Source organism: Lutra lutra, chromosome 18 (assembly GCF_902655055.1).
Source record: "Lutra lutra chromosome 18, mLutLut1.2, whole genome shotgun sequence".
Lineage (NCBI taxonomy): Eukaryota > Metazoa > Chordata > Mammalia > Carnivora > Mustelidae > Lutra > Lutra lutra.
Window position 1 is genome coordinate 959,802 of NC_062295.1, and position 13,133 is coordinate 972,934.

A 13,133-nucleotide genomic window follows, 5' to 3' on the forward strand; every position below is an offset into this window, starting at 1 on the left:
CGGCACGGCACACGGGCCAGGGTCGTGGCCCCTGCCTCTGCAGGCCCCGCGGATTGGGTGCTGAGGTGGGTCCCGGGTCCGCGCTCCTCGGGCCGCTCCTGTCCCCACCGTTGATCCTTAACTCGACGCCCGGCCCACGTGGTTCGAGCACGTCAGCATGCTGGTCATCATGCTCAACTGCGTGACCCTGGGCATGTTCCGGCCCTGTGAGGACGTCGAGTGCCAGTCAGAGCGCTGCAGCACCCTGGAGGTGGGCCCAGGACGCCGGGGTGGCGGGGGCCGGCCCCGGGGGAGTGCCGGCAGGACCGGCGCTCAGGCTCCGTCTCCCGCCAGGCCTTCGACGATTTCATCTTCGCCTTCTTCGCGGTGGAGATGATCATCAAGATGGTGGCCCTAGGGCTCTTCGGGCAGAAGTGCTACCTGGGGGACACGTGGAACAGGCTGGATTTCTTCATCGTCATGGCGGGGTATGCTCCCCTGCCCCCCAAGAGCCGGGGCTGGCCCAGGAGACCCTTGGACCCGTGGTGGCTGGTGTGTCCAGCCAAGCCCGGCTGGGCACCTGCCCCTCCGGGGCCCTGCTAGTGACCAGGGTCCCACCAGGAGGGGGAAGTGCGCTCTGCAGGGATCCAGTGGAGCCAGTACTGGGAGGCAGCTGGGGGTGGGGTCGGTGCAGTCTCTGACAGGGAGCAGGACGCTGCCCCATGGCCAGCGGTGGGGCGGGGGGAGGACAGATGCAGATGGTCCATGAGTGGCGAGGGGCCCCAGGGGTACCGCAGGGAGACACAGGGACCAGGCCCTCTGGCCTCAGCTGGCGAGGTGCTCTGGAGAAAGGTGGTGCTCAGCCCTGCCCCCAGGGCCCTGCCCAGGCCCCAGCCCCCGAGCCTCCCTGTCCCTCTGCCCCTCCCCCAGCATGATGGAGTACTCGCTGGACGGGCACAATGTGAGCCTCTCGGCCATCCGGACTGTGCGCGTGCTGCGGCCTCTCCGCGCCATCAACCGTGTGCCCAGTGAGTGACCCTCCCCCAGGACAGGCCTGCGCGTCCTGCTGGCCCTGCGGAGAGCTCACCGGGATCTGCTGGGGCTGCTCCTAGATGCGGTGGCCCCAGCCCTGGGGTTTGGGGGGGGATGCGGCAAGCGTCCCCTGGGGTGGGGGGGGTGGCAAGCGTCCCCTGGGGTGGGGGGGGGTAGCAAGCCTCCCACCGCCGCTCACCGCAGGGGCTCCTGGGGACTGGCCGCTTGTTTTCTGGAGAGCACACAGCAAATCGCACCGGGTTGGGGAGTGACAGTCTGCGCAGGGCCCGGGCTCCCCACCGTGCTCCTGGGCTAACCTCAGGCTCCCCATCTGCATTGCCTTTGAGGGTCATGCCGGGGGCTGCATGGGCCTGTTCCACCATGTCGTGCCCACCCCCCAGGTTGCTGCTCCTCGAGGCCTTGGCATCTGCACCCCCTCCTGCTGGCCCAGAGGGTGGTTTGCTGCCTCAGCCCTGCCCTTGCTTGTTCCGGGGGAGGAGTCAGTCCTCCTTGCTGAGGTCTGGGCGGGGTCAGGCTCACGAGGGTAGGGGCCGGGGCTCAGCTGACCCGCTCCCGATTTCATTTGCATCTATCCAGCACCAGGCGCCCAGGCTTCAGCACTGCCTCTCAGCACACCGCCCCTGCCCTGGGGTCCCTCCCTCCAGGGCAGGGCTCCCCTCCAGCACGATTCACACAGGGCCTGGGAAGAAATGCTCGTTCGACCCCCGTACTCGGTGTACGACCCCGGGCTCCTGAGTGCTGGAGGCATCCCAGAGCCCGAGCTCCTGGGGGCCCCGAGGCTGGGGCTGCTGGGCTGTTGGACTCCGCCAGCCCCCAGACCTTCTAGGCCCACAGCCTTGCTTTCCTTCACGTAGGTCTGATCCACAGGTGTCATGGGGCTCAGGGCCTGCCAAGTGTGTGGGGACCACTGCAAGCTCTCCCCGGAGTTGCCGATCCCATGTGTGAAAATTGGGAGGACTGAGGGCGCTCCGTAGGGGTGCGGGCTAGAGGGGGCACCGGGAGAGCTCTGCTGTGCTTTTTTCCCTGCCCCTGCAGGCATGCGGATCCTGGTCACGCTGCTGCTGGACACACTGCCCATGCTCGGGAACGTTCTCCTGCTCTGCTTCTTCGTCTTCTTCATCTTCGGCATCGTGGGTGTCCAGCTGTGGGCTGGCCTGCTTCGCAACCGCTGCTTCCTGGACAGCGCCTTTGCCAGGTGTGGGGCCCTGTGGGCTCTTGGGGCCTCGAGCCCCCAGCAGGCTCCTCCCCTCCGGCCCCACCCAGATGCTCCGCCCCCAGCAGGCTCCTCCCCTCCGGCCCCACCCCAGATGCTGCAAGCCTCTAGCCCGGCCCTTAGATGCTCCACCCCCCTAGATGCTCTGCCCCCAGTAGGCTCCTCCCCTACAGCCCCACCCCAGATGCTCCAGCCCGGGCCCCTAGATGCTCTGCCTCCAGATGGTCCACTGCTAGGGCCCCGCCCCAGATGCTCCGCCCCTACAGCCCAGCCCCTAGATGCTCCGCCCCCAGGTGCTCTGCCCCCAGGTGCTCCGCCCCCAGTAGGCTCCTCCCCTACAGCCCCACCCCAGATGCCCCGCCCCGGCCCCTAGATGTCCTAGATGTGCAGCCTCCAGATGCTCCATCTCTCCAGCCCCTCAGGCTCCTCCCCTCCAGTTCCGGTTCTAGGGACGCACTTAGGATACTGTTAGATGGGGATCTTTTTTCCGGATCTGTTTTCTTTTGTTTTTACGGGTGCTCTTGGGTACTTCTCTGTTAATCTGCTCGTGTCACCGTTTCTATCCGCCTGTCGCACTGTTTTCGTCGCTGCCTATCTCACCCTTTGTTTCTCTGCTCTTCTGTCCGTCCGTCTCGTCTCTGCGTCCCTCTGCGGCTCCGGGACCGCCGTCTGCCCACAGAAACAACAACCTCACCTTCCTGCGGCCGTACTACCAGACGGAGGAGGGCGAGGAGAACCCCTTCATCTGCTCCTCTCGCCGGGACAACGGCATGCAGAAGTGCTCGCACATCCCCAGCCGCCGGGAGCTGCGCGTGGAGTGCACGCTGGGCTGGGAGGCCTACGGGCAGCCGCAGCGCGAGGGTGTGGCCGGTGCCGCCCACAACGCCTGCATCAACTGGAACCAGTATTACAACGTGTGCCGCTCCGGCGGCTCCAACCCCCACAACGGCGCCATCAACTTCGACAACATCGGCTACGCATGGATCGCCATCTTCCAGGTGGGTCCCGGCTCTGCGGCGGAGGGCCCGGCCTCAGGTTGCCCATCAGCCGGGACAGGGCGGGGAGGGGGGCACTGCGTGTGGGGGGCCGCGGGGGGACCGGCGAGGAGGCCCTGCCGCCCTTCCGGGGGCCGTGTGTGTGTGCAGCCGCCTGTCCCCGCAGGTGATCACGCTGGAGGGCTGGGTGGACATAATGTATTACGTCATGGACGCGCATTCTTTCTACAACTTCATCTACTTCATTCTGCTCATCATCGTGAGTGCGGGCGACGGGGCGAGTCCCAGGGGCTGGGCGGGGTGCTCACCAGTGCTTGCGGCTGGGGGTGCCCCGGCAGCGTGACGGCTGGCCGCGGACCACCAAAGTCCCCTTTCGGCGGGCGCTGTCGTGCCCCTTCCCAACGCCGCACCCTCCCAGCCTCCGCTGACGCTCAGGGTCGCTGAGCTGGCCGAGCTGCAGGGCAGGGCAGCAGAGGGCCAGGGCTGCCCGTGGGGCGGCGGGGGGCTTCTGCCTGGCCTCCAACAGGACGGCGTTACTGGGGAAGGCCCACCTCCAGGAGCCCTCCGGTAGCCCCCCTGGCCCTCCCACAGCCGGGTCCTGTCTGGAGGCTGCAGGAGATGCAGGACCATGTCTGGGGTTCCCAGACTGCCCCAGTGCTCATGGGCCTACAGACCCAGTCCTTCATAGAGCAGGCTGCCCTGAAGGCATGGGTCTCTCTAGCATAGGTGCCCCGGCCAGGCACAGCCCTCCACAGTGCACATGGGCTTCCAGGCTCGGAGGTGACCCGGGCAGGGTCTGCGAGGACCCCGCTGTGAACACAGATGGGGAGGTGTCCTGCTCCCTTGTTTCTGATCACGAGCACGAGCACAGAAGTGTTGCTTGGTGACCCCTCCTGGAAGAAGTGAAGCTGCGGGGTCGGGTGGGGGTGGCGAGCTCACCTGTCCACATGTGGGCCGTGCAGATGGGCAAGGAGCACTTACCCTGAGCCGCCCGTGGCAGGTGCTGGGTTCCGGCTTCGCATCAGCGGGGACCCCAGCATCGTGGGGCACCCGCCCAGCCATGCTCACAGCTGTGTCCCCAGCCCCTAGAACAAGCAGCGCGCAGTAGGGCTCGGTGTTCCCTCGGGGACTCAGTCACTGCCCTGCTGGCCGTCACCCGCCTCTCCTGGCCCTCTTCCCCAGCTCCCTGGTCAGAGGCCGGCGGGGCGACGGGTCGCGGCCAGCCCCTGGAGGCTCACCACTGCCCGCCCGCCGCAGGTGGGTTCCTTCTTCATGATCAATCTGTGCCTGGTGGTGATCGCCACGCAGTTCTCGGAGACCAAGCAGCGGGAGAACCAGCTCATGCGGGAGCAGCGGGCGCGCTACCTGTCCAACGACAGCACACTGGCCAGCTTCTCAGAGCCGGGCAGCTGCTACGAGGAGCTGCTCAAGTACGTGGGCCACATCTGCCGCAAGGTCAAGCGGCGCGGCCTGCGTCTGTATGCACGCTGGCAGAGCCGCTGGCGCCAGAAGGTGGACCCCAGCAGCGGCCTGCACAGCCAGGGCCCTGGGCGGCGGCCGAGGCGGGCGGGAAGGCCCACGGCCTCCGTCCACCACCTGGTCTACCACCATCACCACCACCACCACCACCACTACCACTTCAGCCACGGCAGCCCCCGCCGGCCGGAGCCCAGCCCTGGGGACACCCGGCTGGTGCGGGCCGGGGCCTTGCCCTCGCCGCCCTCGCCGGGCCATGGGCCCCCCGATGCCGAGTCGGTGCACAGCGTGTACCATGCAGACTGCCACGTGGAGGGGCCGCAGGAGCGGGCCCGGGTGGCGTCCACCACAGCCACCGCCAACCTTAAGCTGGCCACAGGGCTGGGAGCCATGAACTACCCCACCATCCTGCCCTCATCCGCGGGGGTCGGCAAAGGCGGCACCGGACCCAAGGGGAAGCGGGCTGGCGGGCCTCCAGGAGCTGGAGAGCACAGCCCCCTGAGCCTGAGGGGTGCCGACCCCTACGAGAAGATCCAGCATTTGGTCGGGGAACATGGTAAGGGCCCAGCCCCCCACCTGTGGTGGAGGTTGGGACCCAGGCTGGGTGAGCCGTGAGGAGACAGGACTCTTGGGATGTCTTCCTTTCTCCTTTCGAGTTTCATTGTGGGGGGGGGGGGGGCTGGGCATCTTGGGCTCTGATGCCGCTGGTCTGGAGAGGGCGCCAGGTCTCTTTCCACCTTATAGCAAGCCCCAGACAGCCCCAGTATAAGTGAGACACAAACCTCACAGGGGTAGGAGAATTCCAAGACTGACAAACCCCACCAGGCCCCAGGAGTGGTTACACGCCCTTGTCTGTGGCTGGTCACTCTAGAGGAGTGGCTGGTCCCTCCCTTTTCTAGGCTGAGATGCTGGGGCGCGGGGTACAGAAGGTAACATTGAGTTCCCAGAGCCTGCGAGCATCTGGGAAGGGGCCAGGTGTGCCCCAGCACACTCCTGGCCTCTCCCAGGTGGGGCTCAGCTGCACCCCTGTCGGACAGGCAGTCGGAGGGACACTGGGTCCCATGCGACTGTGAGGCCTTCCTGGGTGGTGTGTGCAGGGGTGTAGGCCATAGTGCATCAGGAGCAGGTGGGGGGCGTGGCCAGCCCGCTGTGGTGTGTGTGCTGCAGCCCAGCCTATCCTGTAGGGCTCTGGAGCTGTGGCGCGTGGAGGCCGCAGCGGGCGGTTGTTGGGAGCCACACCTCTGGCTCCAGAGACTTTGCACGAGGAAGCCGTACTGTGGGCCCTGGGTGACGTGCATTTCTCGGATCAGAGCAGCGAGGGTTCAGACAAGTTGGGATAGATAGGGCATTGCCGTTCGTTATTCCTGTCTGACGTGGACACTAGAGCAGCCCTCGCGTGCCTTTTCCGCAGACAACGCAGTTGCCGGCAGACAGGGCGTCTCTGCTACCGGTCAAGCTGCGTACCCGGTGTACCTCACAGGAGCCCCACCAGGCTGTGGCCTGACCCTGCCCGTGCCCTTCTCCCCGCAGGACTGGGCCGGGCCCCCAGCCACCTCTCGGGCCTGAGCGTGCCCTGCCCCCTGCCCAGCCCCCAGGCAGGCACGCTGACGTGCGAGCTGAAGGACTGTCCGTATTGCGCCAGCGCCCTGGACGACCCTGACTTCGAGCTCAGCGACTCTGAGAGCGGAGGCTCGGAAGGCAACACGGTGTACGAGTTCACACAGGACGCGCAGCACGGGGACCGCCGCGACCCCATGCGGGCCCCACCGGCAGCCGACGCGCCGGGCCAGGGCAGCACGCGGCCACGGGCGCAGCGGCGGGCGGCCCCGGGCGAGCAGGGCGGTCTTGGCCACGCGTGGGCCGCCTTCAGTGGCAAGCTGTGCCGCATCGTGGACAGCAAGTACTTCAACCGTGGCATCATGGTGGCCATCCTCACCAACACGCTGAGCATGGGCGTGGAGTACCATGAGCAGGTGAGGGAGGCGCTGGGATGGCCCTCGTGCCCCCCGGGGAGCTCGTGCTCCTGTGGGACCCTGCGGGAGGGCTGTGGGGCGGCAGGGGCTGGGCCGGTGTTGGAGCAGGTGTGCTCGGCCGCAGGAAGTTTCTGTCCATTGCTCGGGAGATGTCTGCATCTCCTTGGGCCGGGGCTCTGTCGATAGCGAGTGCAGACACGCGCCACACTTCCCGCATGGAGCTTCTTCCTGACCCAGGGTCCGGGGGGCCAGCATAGACTAGAGGCAGCAGGGCCAAGGGCATCTGGTGCTTCTGAGAACGGGATGCCCCCGGCTTAGCTCTCGCAGAGGGGACGCCCCTTCTATAAGCTGGGATCACTGGCTGTGACCACTGGGTGCTCACAAAAGGCCAGAGCATGGAGTGGCCCCCAGGAGGAGGCGGTGCGGTCATGTCTGGTGCCCCCAGCAGCCGTAGAAGCTCTCAGCCGTGCACACTGGGCCTCCTTGGCCCCTGCCCCAGACCGGGGCCACAGCAGGGAGGGGCAGTGGCCAGATTTGGCAGGGAGAGGGGGTCGTTTCCGGGGACCAGGCTGGGTCACTTTTGGTGACCAAATGGGTGTTCCTTGAGTGCCACTCCTGGGCTTTTCCAGCTGTTTAAGTGATTTTTTTTCCACTCTGTAACAACTCAGGGGTCACCTGAGCAGCGGGAGTCTGTGGCGGCCATGTGTCGAGAGGCTCTTTCTGGGGCGGGGGACGGGCCAGTCGAGGCAGGGACACCGGGAGGTTTTGGGGGAGTCCCTGGTAAGGAGGAACTTTTGCACGTATACACCCGCATTCTCATGTACTTCGTCACGTACGTGTGCACGCGGCAGGCCCCATGTTGGGAAGTGCTTGGGCGTGCACGCGGGTGGGAATATTGGTGCTAGCGGTGGGCACGCACACGCACGTGCAGGTGCGGACACACAGGTGAGCCAGCATGTCCCCAGTAAGAAAGGCCCCCGTAGCCTCTGCCACCAGAAGGGGTGTGTGAGGCCACCAGACACCACGGCAGCTCCCAGACACCGTGGCAGCCACTGAGGTGGCTCCCATGCCTCTGCACCCTGGGCTCCCCCTTGCCCACCCTGGAACCCGGGAGCGAATGCTCCGGGCTCAGTTCCCACGGCCCGCACTTGCTCTGGAGCTCGGACGTGCTGCCAGGCTGAGCCAGCAGAGCTCCCGGGGAGCCGGGGACAGCCAGGGTCAGAGCATGGGTCCAATTTCTCCCAGGGGACAGCCAGGTCAGGTTGCCTCCCAGCACTGCCCGCATGTAGCCCTGCCTGCTCCTGGATTCCTGGGGGCAGGGAGGCCTCGTCCCCGGTGGGTGGGAGCCGTGGAGGGGCACTGACGGCCTCCCCGCCACCCGCAGCCCGATGAGCTGACCAGCGCCCTGGAGATCAGCAACATCGTCTTCACCAGCATGTTCGCCCTGGAGATGCTGCTGAAGCTGCTGGCCTGTGGCCCGCTGGGCTACATCCACAACCCCTACAACATCTTCGACGGCATCATCGTGGTCATCAGGTGCTCCCCTGCCTCCCTCCTGGACTGCGGGGGCCCAGGAAGTTCTGGGGTCAGGCGAACCCCCCCCCCCCCCCCCCCCCCCCGCCTCACAGAGCTGAGCCCCAATCAGGCACCAGCTGTCATGGGCCACGTCCCTCCCTGCTGGCAGCTGCACTAGTCCGCTGCTTCTCGGGCAGGTGTTGCTAGGACGCGGGGGGTTTGTTTCCTGCAGGAACAGAGTAGGCGCTCAGCCGCCTGGCTGGAGGTCACTCAGGTCTCAGCCCCTGCAAGGAAGGCCACCTTGCCTGGGTGGTGTCTGCTGTGGCCAAGTCAACATAAAGGAGGGGGAGAATCTGGGGTGACCCTCCCCCAGGAGGAAGCAGGGCTCTCTGAGTCCAGGGGTTCCCCCAGCAGGGAGGGAGGTAGGCACAGCTTTCCGTGAAGGACGAGGGTGGGGAAGGCCAGAGCCCGAGTTCCAGCAGCTTCTGGTGGCTGGCAGTTAGCCAGCGGGCTTTGGCCACCCTGACATGGCCCCTCGGCCCCTTGGGTGCCCGGATACGGCTGCACCTCTTCTCAGCCATGCGGTCAAGGCTGCGCACCCCCCTTGAGACAAGGGGGGGCCCCTGCTGACCCCCGGCCGGCTGGCCCGCAGCGTGTGGGAGATCGTGGGGCAGGCGGACGGCGGGCTGTCGGTGCTGCGGACCTTCCGGCTGCTGCGGGTGCTGAAGCTGGTGCGTTTCCTGCCGGCGCTGCGGCGACAGCTGGTGGTGCTCATGAAGACCGTGGACAACGTGGCCACCTTCTGCATGCTGCTCACACTCTTCATCTTCATCTTCAGGTGGGCGCGGCACAGCCCGGCCCTGCGAGGGGACGTCTGAGTGGCCGGTTGGCCGGCTGGCCTGGGCTCCAGCCCCCAGGACGGCCCAGGCAGGCCCCGGGGGATGGGCTCCCCAGGTCACTCCCACCCCGGCCTCTGTCTTCCCGCCGACCACTGGGAAAGCCGGGCCATGGGCGCCAGGAGGGCTGTAGGTGTGGAGGTTACTGCTGCCTGCCTCCCCGCACCCCTCCCGAGTTCACACACCCCTGCCCTGCCCTCAGCATCCTGGGTATGCACCTCTTTGGCTGCAAGTTCAGCCTGACGACAGACACCGGAGACACGGTCCCGGACAGGAAGAACTTTGACTCCCTGCTGTGGGCCATCGTCACTGTGTTCCAGGTAAAGCGTGTGCGGGCATCCCCCGACGGGACGGTGGTCCCCAGGAGAGCCACTGTCCAGCTCCAGGCAGCCCCCACGGGTGTGCCTGGGCCTGTCTGAGGCTGGTGCTGCGGAGACGCCCGTGCCAAGTCCCTGCCCCCCCCAACCGGGACTTGGCTGTGCCCCTCCCCCGGCCCGCAGCACTCCCTGCCTCACGGCCCTTCCCCGCAGATCCTCACCCAGGAGGACTGGAACGTGGTCCTCTACAACGGCATGGCCTCCACCTCCTCCTGGGCCGCCCTCTACTTCGTGGCGCTGATGACTTTCGGCAACTACGTGCTCTTCAACCTGCTGGTGGCTATCCTGGTGGAGGGCTTCCAGGCGGAGGTGAGGGGTGGAGGGTGGAGGAATGGGAGTCCTGTCCGGACCACTGTGGAGAGGGGGCTTTGCTCCATCCTGCAGCCACCCCCCCCACCCCACCCCGGCGGTAACTCGGAGGCCCAGCCTGCAGACTGGCCCCGCCGTCTCTGGGGAGTCTGCCTGTGGGTGCTGGGCACAGATGGCTCCCACCTGAGGGGACTGCTCTCTGCCTCCCGCTCTGCGGGGCGCAGGGGGACGCCAACAGGTCCGACACAGACGAAGACAAGACGTCCACCCACTTGGAGGAGGATTTTGACAAGTTCTCAGATCTCCGGGCCACTGGTAAGCGTGTGGGCAGCGGGGCTAAACAGCTGGGACTCCCGCAGGCAGGCTCTGGGCCGGTGGATTCCCTTCCTGGAAGCCATCCGGGGCGAGCATCCCCCTTCTCCTACCAGAGATGAAGATGTACTCATTGGCTGTGACCCCCAACGGGCACCCAGAGGGCCGAGGCAGCCTGCCCCCTCCCCTCATCATGCGCACGGCGGCTACACCCATGCCCACCCCCAAGAGCTCCCCGCACCTGGACCCGGCCCCCGGCCTCCTGGACTCGCGGCGAGGCAGCAGCAGCTCTGTGGACCCCCAGCTGGGCGACCAGAAGTCGCTGGTAGGGACCCTTCCCTGCCCTGGCCTCGGCACCCCCTTCACCTGGGTCCTCATGGCCTCTCCCCAGGAGGAGTGTGGGCCCCCACATACGCCCTAGTCACACTGCACAAGTCTGTCCCCAAGCGGAGACAACCGCTCCGTCTATAAACGGAGCCGGGAGCCACTGCTCTCGCGGAAGGAGCCCGCGTAGAGCAGACGGAGAATACATGGCTGCGTCCTCTCCAGCGGAACGCCAGGCTGGGAGTTTGTCTCCTGACCGAAGTGAAGGTTAAAGGCTGGTAGGCACAGAGTGCACGTCCAGAGGGAGACGAAGATGCTGTGACAGAAGCAGGGCAGGTGTCCCAAAGAGCCCAAGCCACAGGGCTTCCTGCAGACCCAGGGGATGCGGGAGAAGCTGCTTCTGAAGGCAGGGAGGGTGGGCGGAGGAGGGGGCACGGCTCACTGCTTGGGTGGGGAGCAGGGGGAGGGGGAGTGGTGCCCCGTGGAGACAGGATCTCCTGTGCCTGCAGCAGAGGCCCTGGGCAGCACAGCTGGAGCTGCCCCCGGGAGGGGACGCGAGTGACAGGAGGGAGGGTGAAGCAGCGGAGCCAGATCCCTGACTCTGACACAGCCGCTCGGTTTGTCTTTACATGCCCCAGACGCTGCCCGCTCAGCGCTGATGTGGGCCCCCACCCTGGCCACTGGTGCCGTGTGTGAGGACTCCCGGCCCGAGGCTGGGTGCAGGCTCGTGGATAAGCACCTGTGCCTGCCTCCCAGCTCACAGTGGCCACAGGTGGCCAGCCGCAGCCCAGCTTGGCCCTCGGACATTGGCTGCCTGTGTCTCTAACTCACGGGGGATGGGCTTGGCGCCTCAGGGACGTGCTGAAATGCCGGGTCGCTGGGTGCTGCCTGGCACGGCCATCTGTGCAGTCAAGGGGGCGATCCCTTGCAGGTGCCACCACTGTGTTCACAGTAATGTTGCTGGTCAGGAAAGGCCGCTGTGGCCAGGGCCCGGGGGATATGTGGGGGAACCCAGGGCACTGGCCCTGCTCACTCCTTACCCCCCAACACAGTCCAGCCTCCGAAGCTCGCCCTGCGCCCCCTGGGGCCCCAACAGTGCCTGGAGCAGCCGGCGCTCGAGCTGGAACAGCCTGGGCCGCGCACCCAGCCTCAAGCGGCGGAGCCAGTGTGGGGAGCGTGAGTCCCTGCTGTCCGGGGAGGGCAAGGGCAGCACGGACGAGGAGGCGGAGGACGGCAGGCCCGGGGCAAGGGCCTCCCCGGAGACACGCCCCGTCCCGCTGCGGCGTGCTGAGTCCCTGGACCACCGCAGCAGCCTGGATGTGCGGCCCCCGCGGCTGGCTGCGCTGCTGCCCCCAAAGTCCCAGGACTGCAACGGACAGGCACTGGCCCTGCCCAGCGAGTTCTTCCTGCGCATCGACAGCCACAAGGAGGATCCCACGGAGTTCGACGACGACATGGAGGACGTGAGTGGAGGCCCATCCCCACACCTCCCTCCCATCGTGGACCCGTTCCCCACAGCAGAACGGAGAGGCAGGGACTGAGGGCATGCGATGTGTGGGGTCTCGGCCGCCCCAGGTTGGGGGTAGGGGGAGCAGGACTGGCTGAGCCATGCTCAACAGGGGCGATGTGGCCACAGCTCTGCCACGGGGACCTCTGGAGCAGGTTCGCTCCAGGGCCTGGCCTCCGGCCAAGGGGAGTCCCCTTGCCCAGGGCAGCTCTGCAGGATGGAGGTCAGTTTGGGGAGGGGGTTCCCATGGACTCCCCATGTGGGTCTCAGTGCCCCGGGTGGGCCAGTTGGGAGCCCAGGGGCTGGCTGGCAGGGAGGGGCCCTGAGGACCTGCACACCTCCCCCACCAGAGTTGCTGCTTGCGCCTGCACAAGGTGCTGGAACCCTACAAGCCCGCATGGTGTCGCAGCCGCGAGCCCTGGGCCCTGTACCTCTTCTCTCCGCAGAACAGGTGAGGGGTGGGGCGCGCCAGCTGAGGGGCGGGCCTGCGTGGAGCCAACCCTGCCCCCTGCGGTCCCCACCACGTGGGCCCTGTCCCGGGCCTGCCCCTGCGTCTCACTGGCTCCCGCCCTTCGTCCAGGTTCCGGGTCTCCTGCCAGAAGATCATCGCCCACAAGATGTTCGATCACGTGGTCCTGGTCTTCATCTTTCTCAACTGCATCACCATCGCCCTAGAGAGGCCCGACATCGACCCGGGCAGCACCGTGAGGCGCCCTTCCAGCCGGGGGTGGGGGGGGTCGAGGGGGGCGTGGCCGGCCCGTCCCACCGCCTTGTGCTTGCAGGAGCGCGTCTTCCTCAGCGTTTCCAACTACATCTTCACAGCGATCTTCGTGGCCGAGATGATGGTGAAGGTACCAGGCCTGGGGGGATCCCCGCCCGCCCGCCCGGCAGCCCACAGGGCAGCCCCCAATTTCTGTGCTCCTCGCACCCCCCACCCACCTGCGCTCCTTCCCCCTGCGCCTCCCAGGTGGTAGCCCTGGGCCTGGTCTCCGGCAGTCACGCCTACCTGCAGAGCAGCTGGAACGTGCTGGATGGGCTGTTGGTCCTGGTGTCCCTGGTGGACATCATCGTAGCCATGGCCTCGGCGGGGGGCGCCAAGATCCTGGGCATCCTGCGTGTGCTGAGGCTCCTGCGGACGCTCCGGCCCTTGAGGTGGGCGGGGCAGGGGCTGCGGGCCAGAGGGCGACGGGGCCGCGCGGGGCCG

The 13,133-nt window shown here is 67.0% G+C and overlaps 1 protein-coding gene across 3 annotated transcripts in view; it reads left to right on the forward strand.

The window, feature by feature from the left end:
* The window catches only part of CACNA1H (calcium voltage-gated channel subunit alpha1 H), a 56,143-nt gene that overhangs the window by 33,661 nt on the left and 9,349 nt on the right, over positions 1-13,133 (forward strand). For all 3 annotated transcript variants that reach the window (XM_047712736.1, XM_047712738.1, XM_047712737.1), the window contains 19 exons: positions 139-250; positions 334-467; positions 910-1,007; positions 2,068-2,227; positions 2,925-3,243; positions 3,407-3,499; positions 4,498-5,272; positions 6,247-6,689; positions 8,074-8,225; positions 8,857-9,042; positions 9,303-9,420; positions 9,631-9,786; positions 10,011-10,101; positions 10,215-10,423; positions 11,475-11,885; positions 12,280-12,380; positions 12,510-12,633; positions 12,712-12,780; positions 12,897-13,081. In XM_047712736.1, the coding sequence (XP_047568692.1) occupies positions 139-250; positions 334-467; positions 910-1,007; positions 2,068-2,227; positions 2,925-3,243; positions 3,407-3,499; positions 4,498-5,272; positions 6,247-6,689; positions 8,074-8,225; positions 8,857-9,042; positions 9,303-9,420; positions 9,631-9,786; positions 10,011-10,101; positions 10,215-10,423; positions 11,475-11,885; positions 12,280-12,380; positions 12,510-12,633; positions 12,712-12,780; positions 12,897-13,081 (3,936 nt within the window). The remainder of the gene's footprint in view (positions 1-138; positions 251-333; positions 468-909; positions 1,008-2,067; positions 2,228-2,924; positions 3,244-3,406; positions 3,500-4,497; positions 5,273-6,246; positions 6,690-8,073; positions 8,226-8,856; positions 9,043-9,302; positions 9,421-9,630; positions 9,787-10,010; positions 10,102-10,214; positions 10,424-11,474; positions 11,886-12,279; positions 12,381-12,509; positions 12,634-12,711; positions 12,781-12,896; positions 13,082-13,133) is intronic.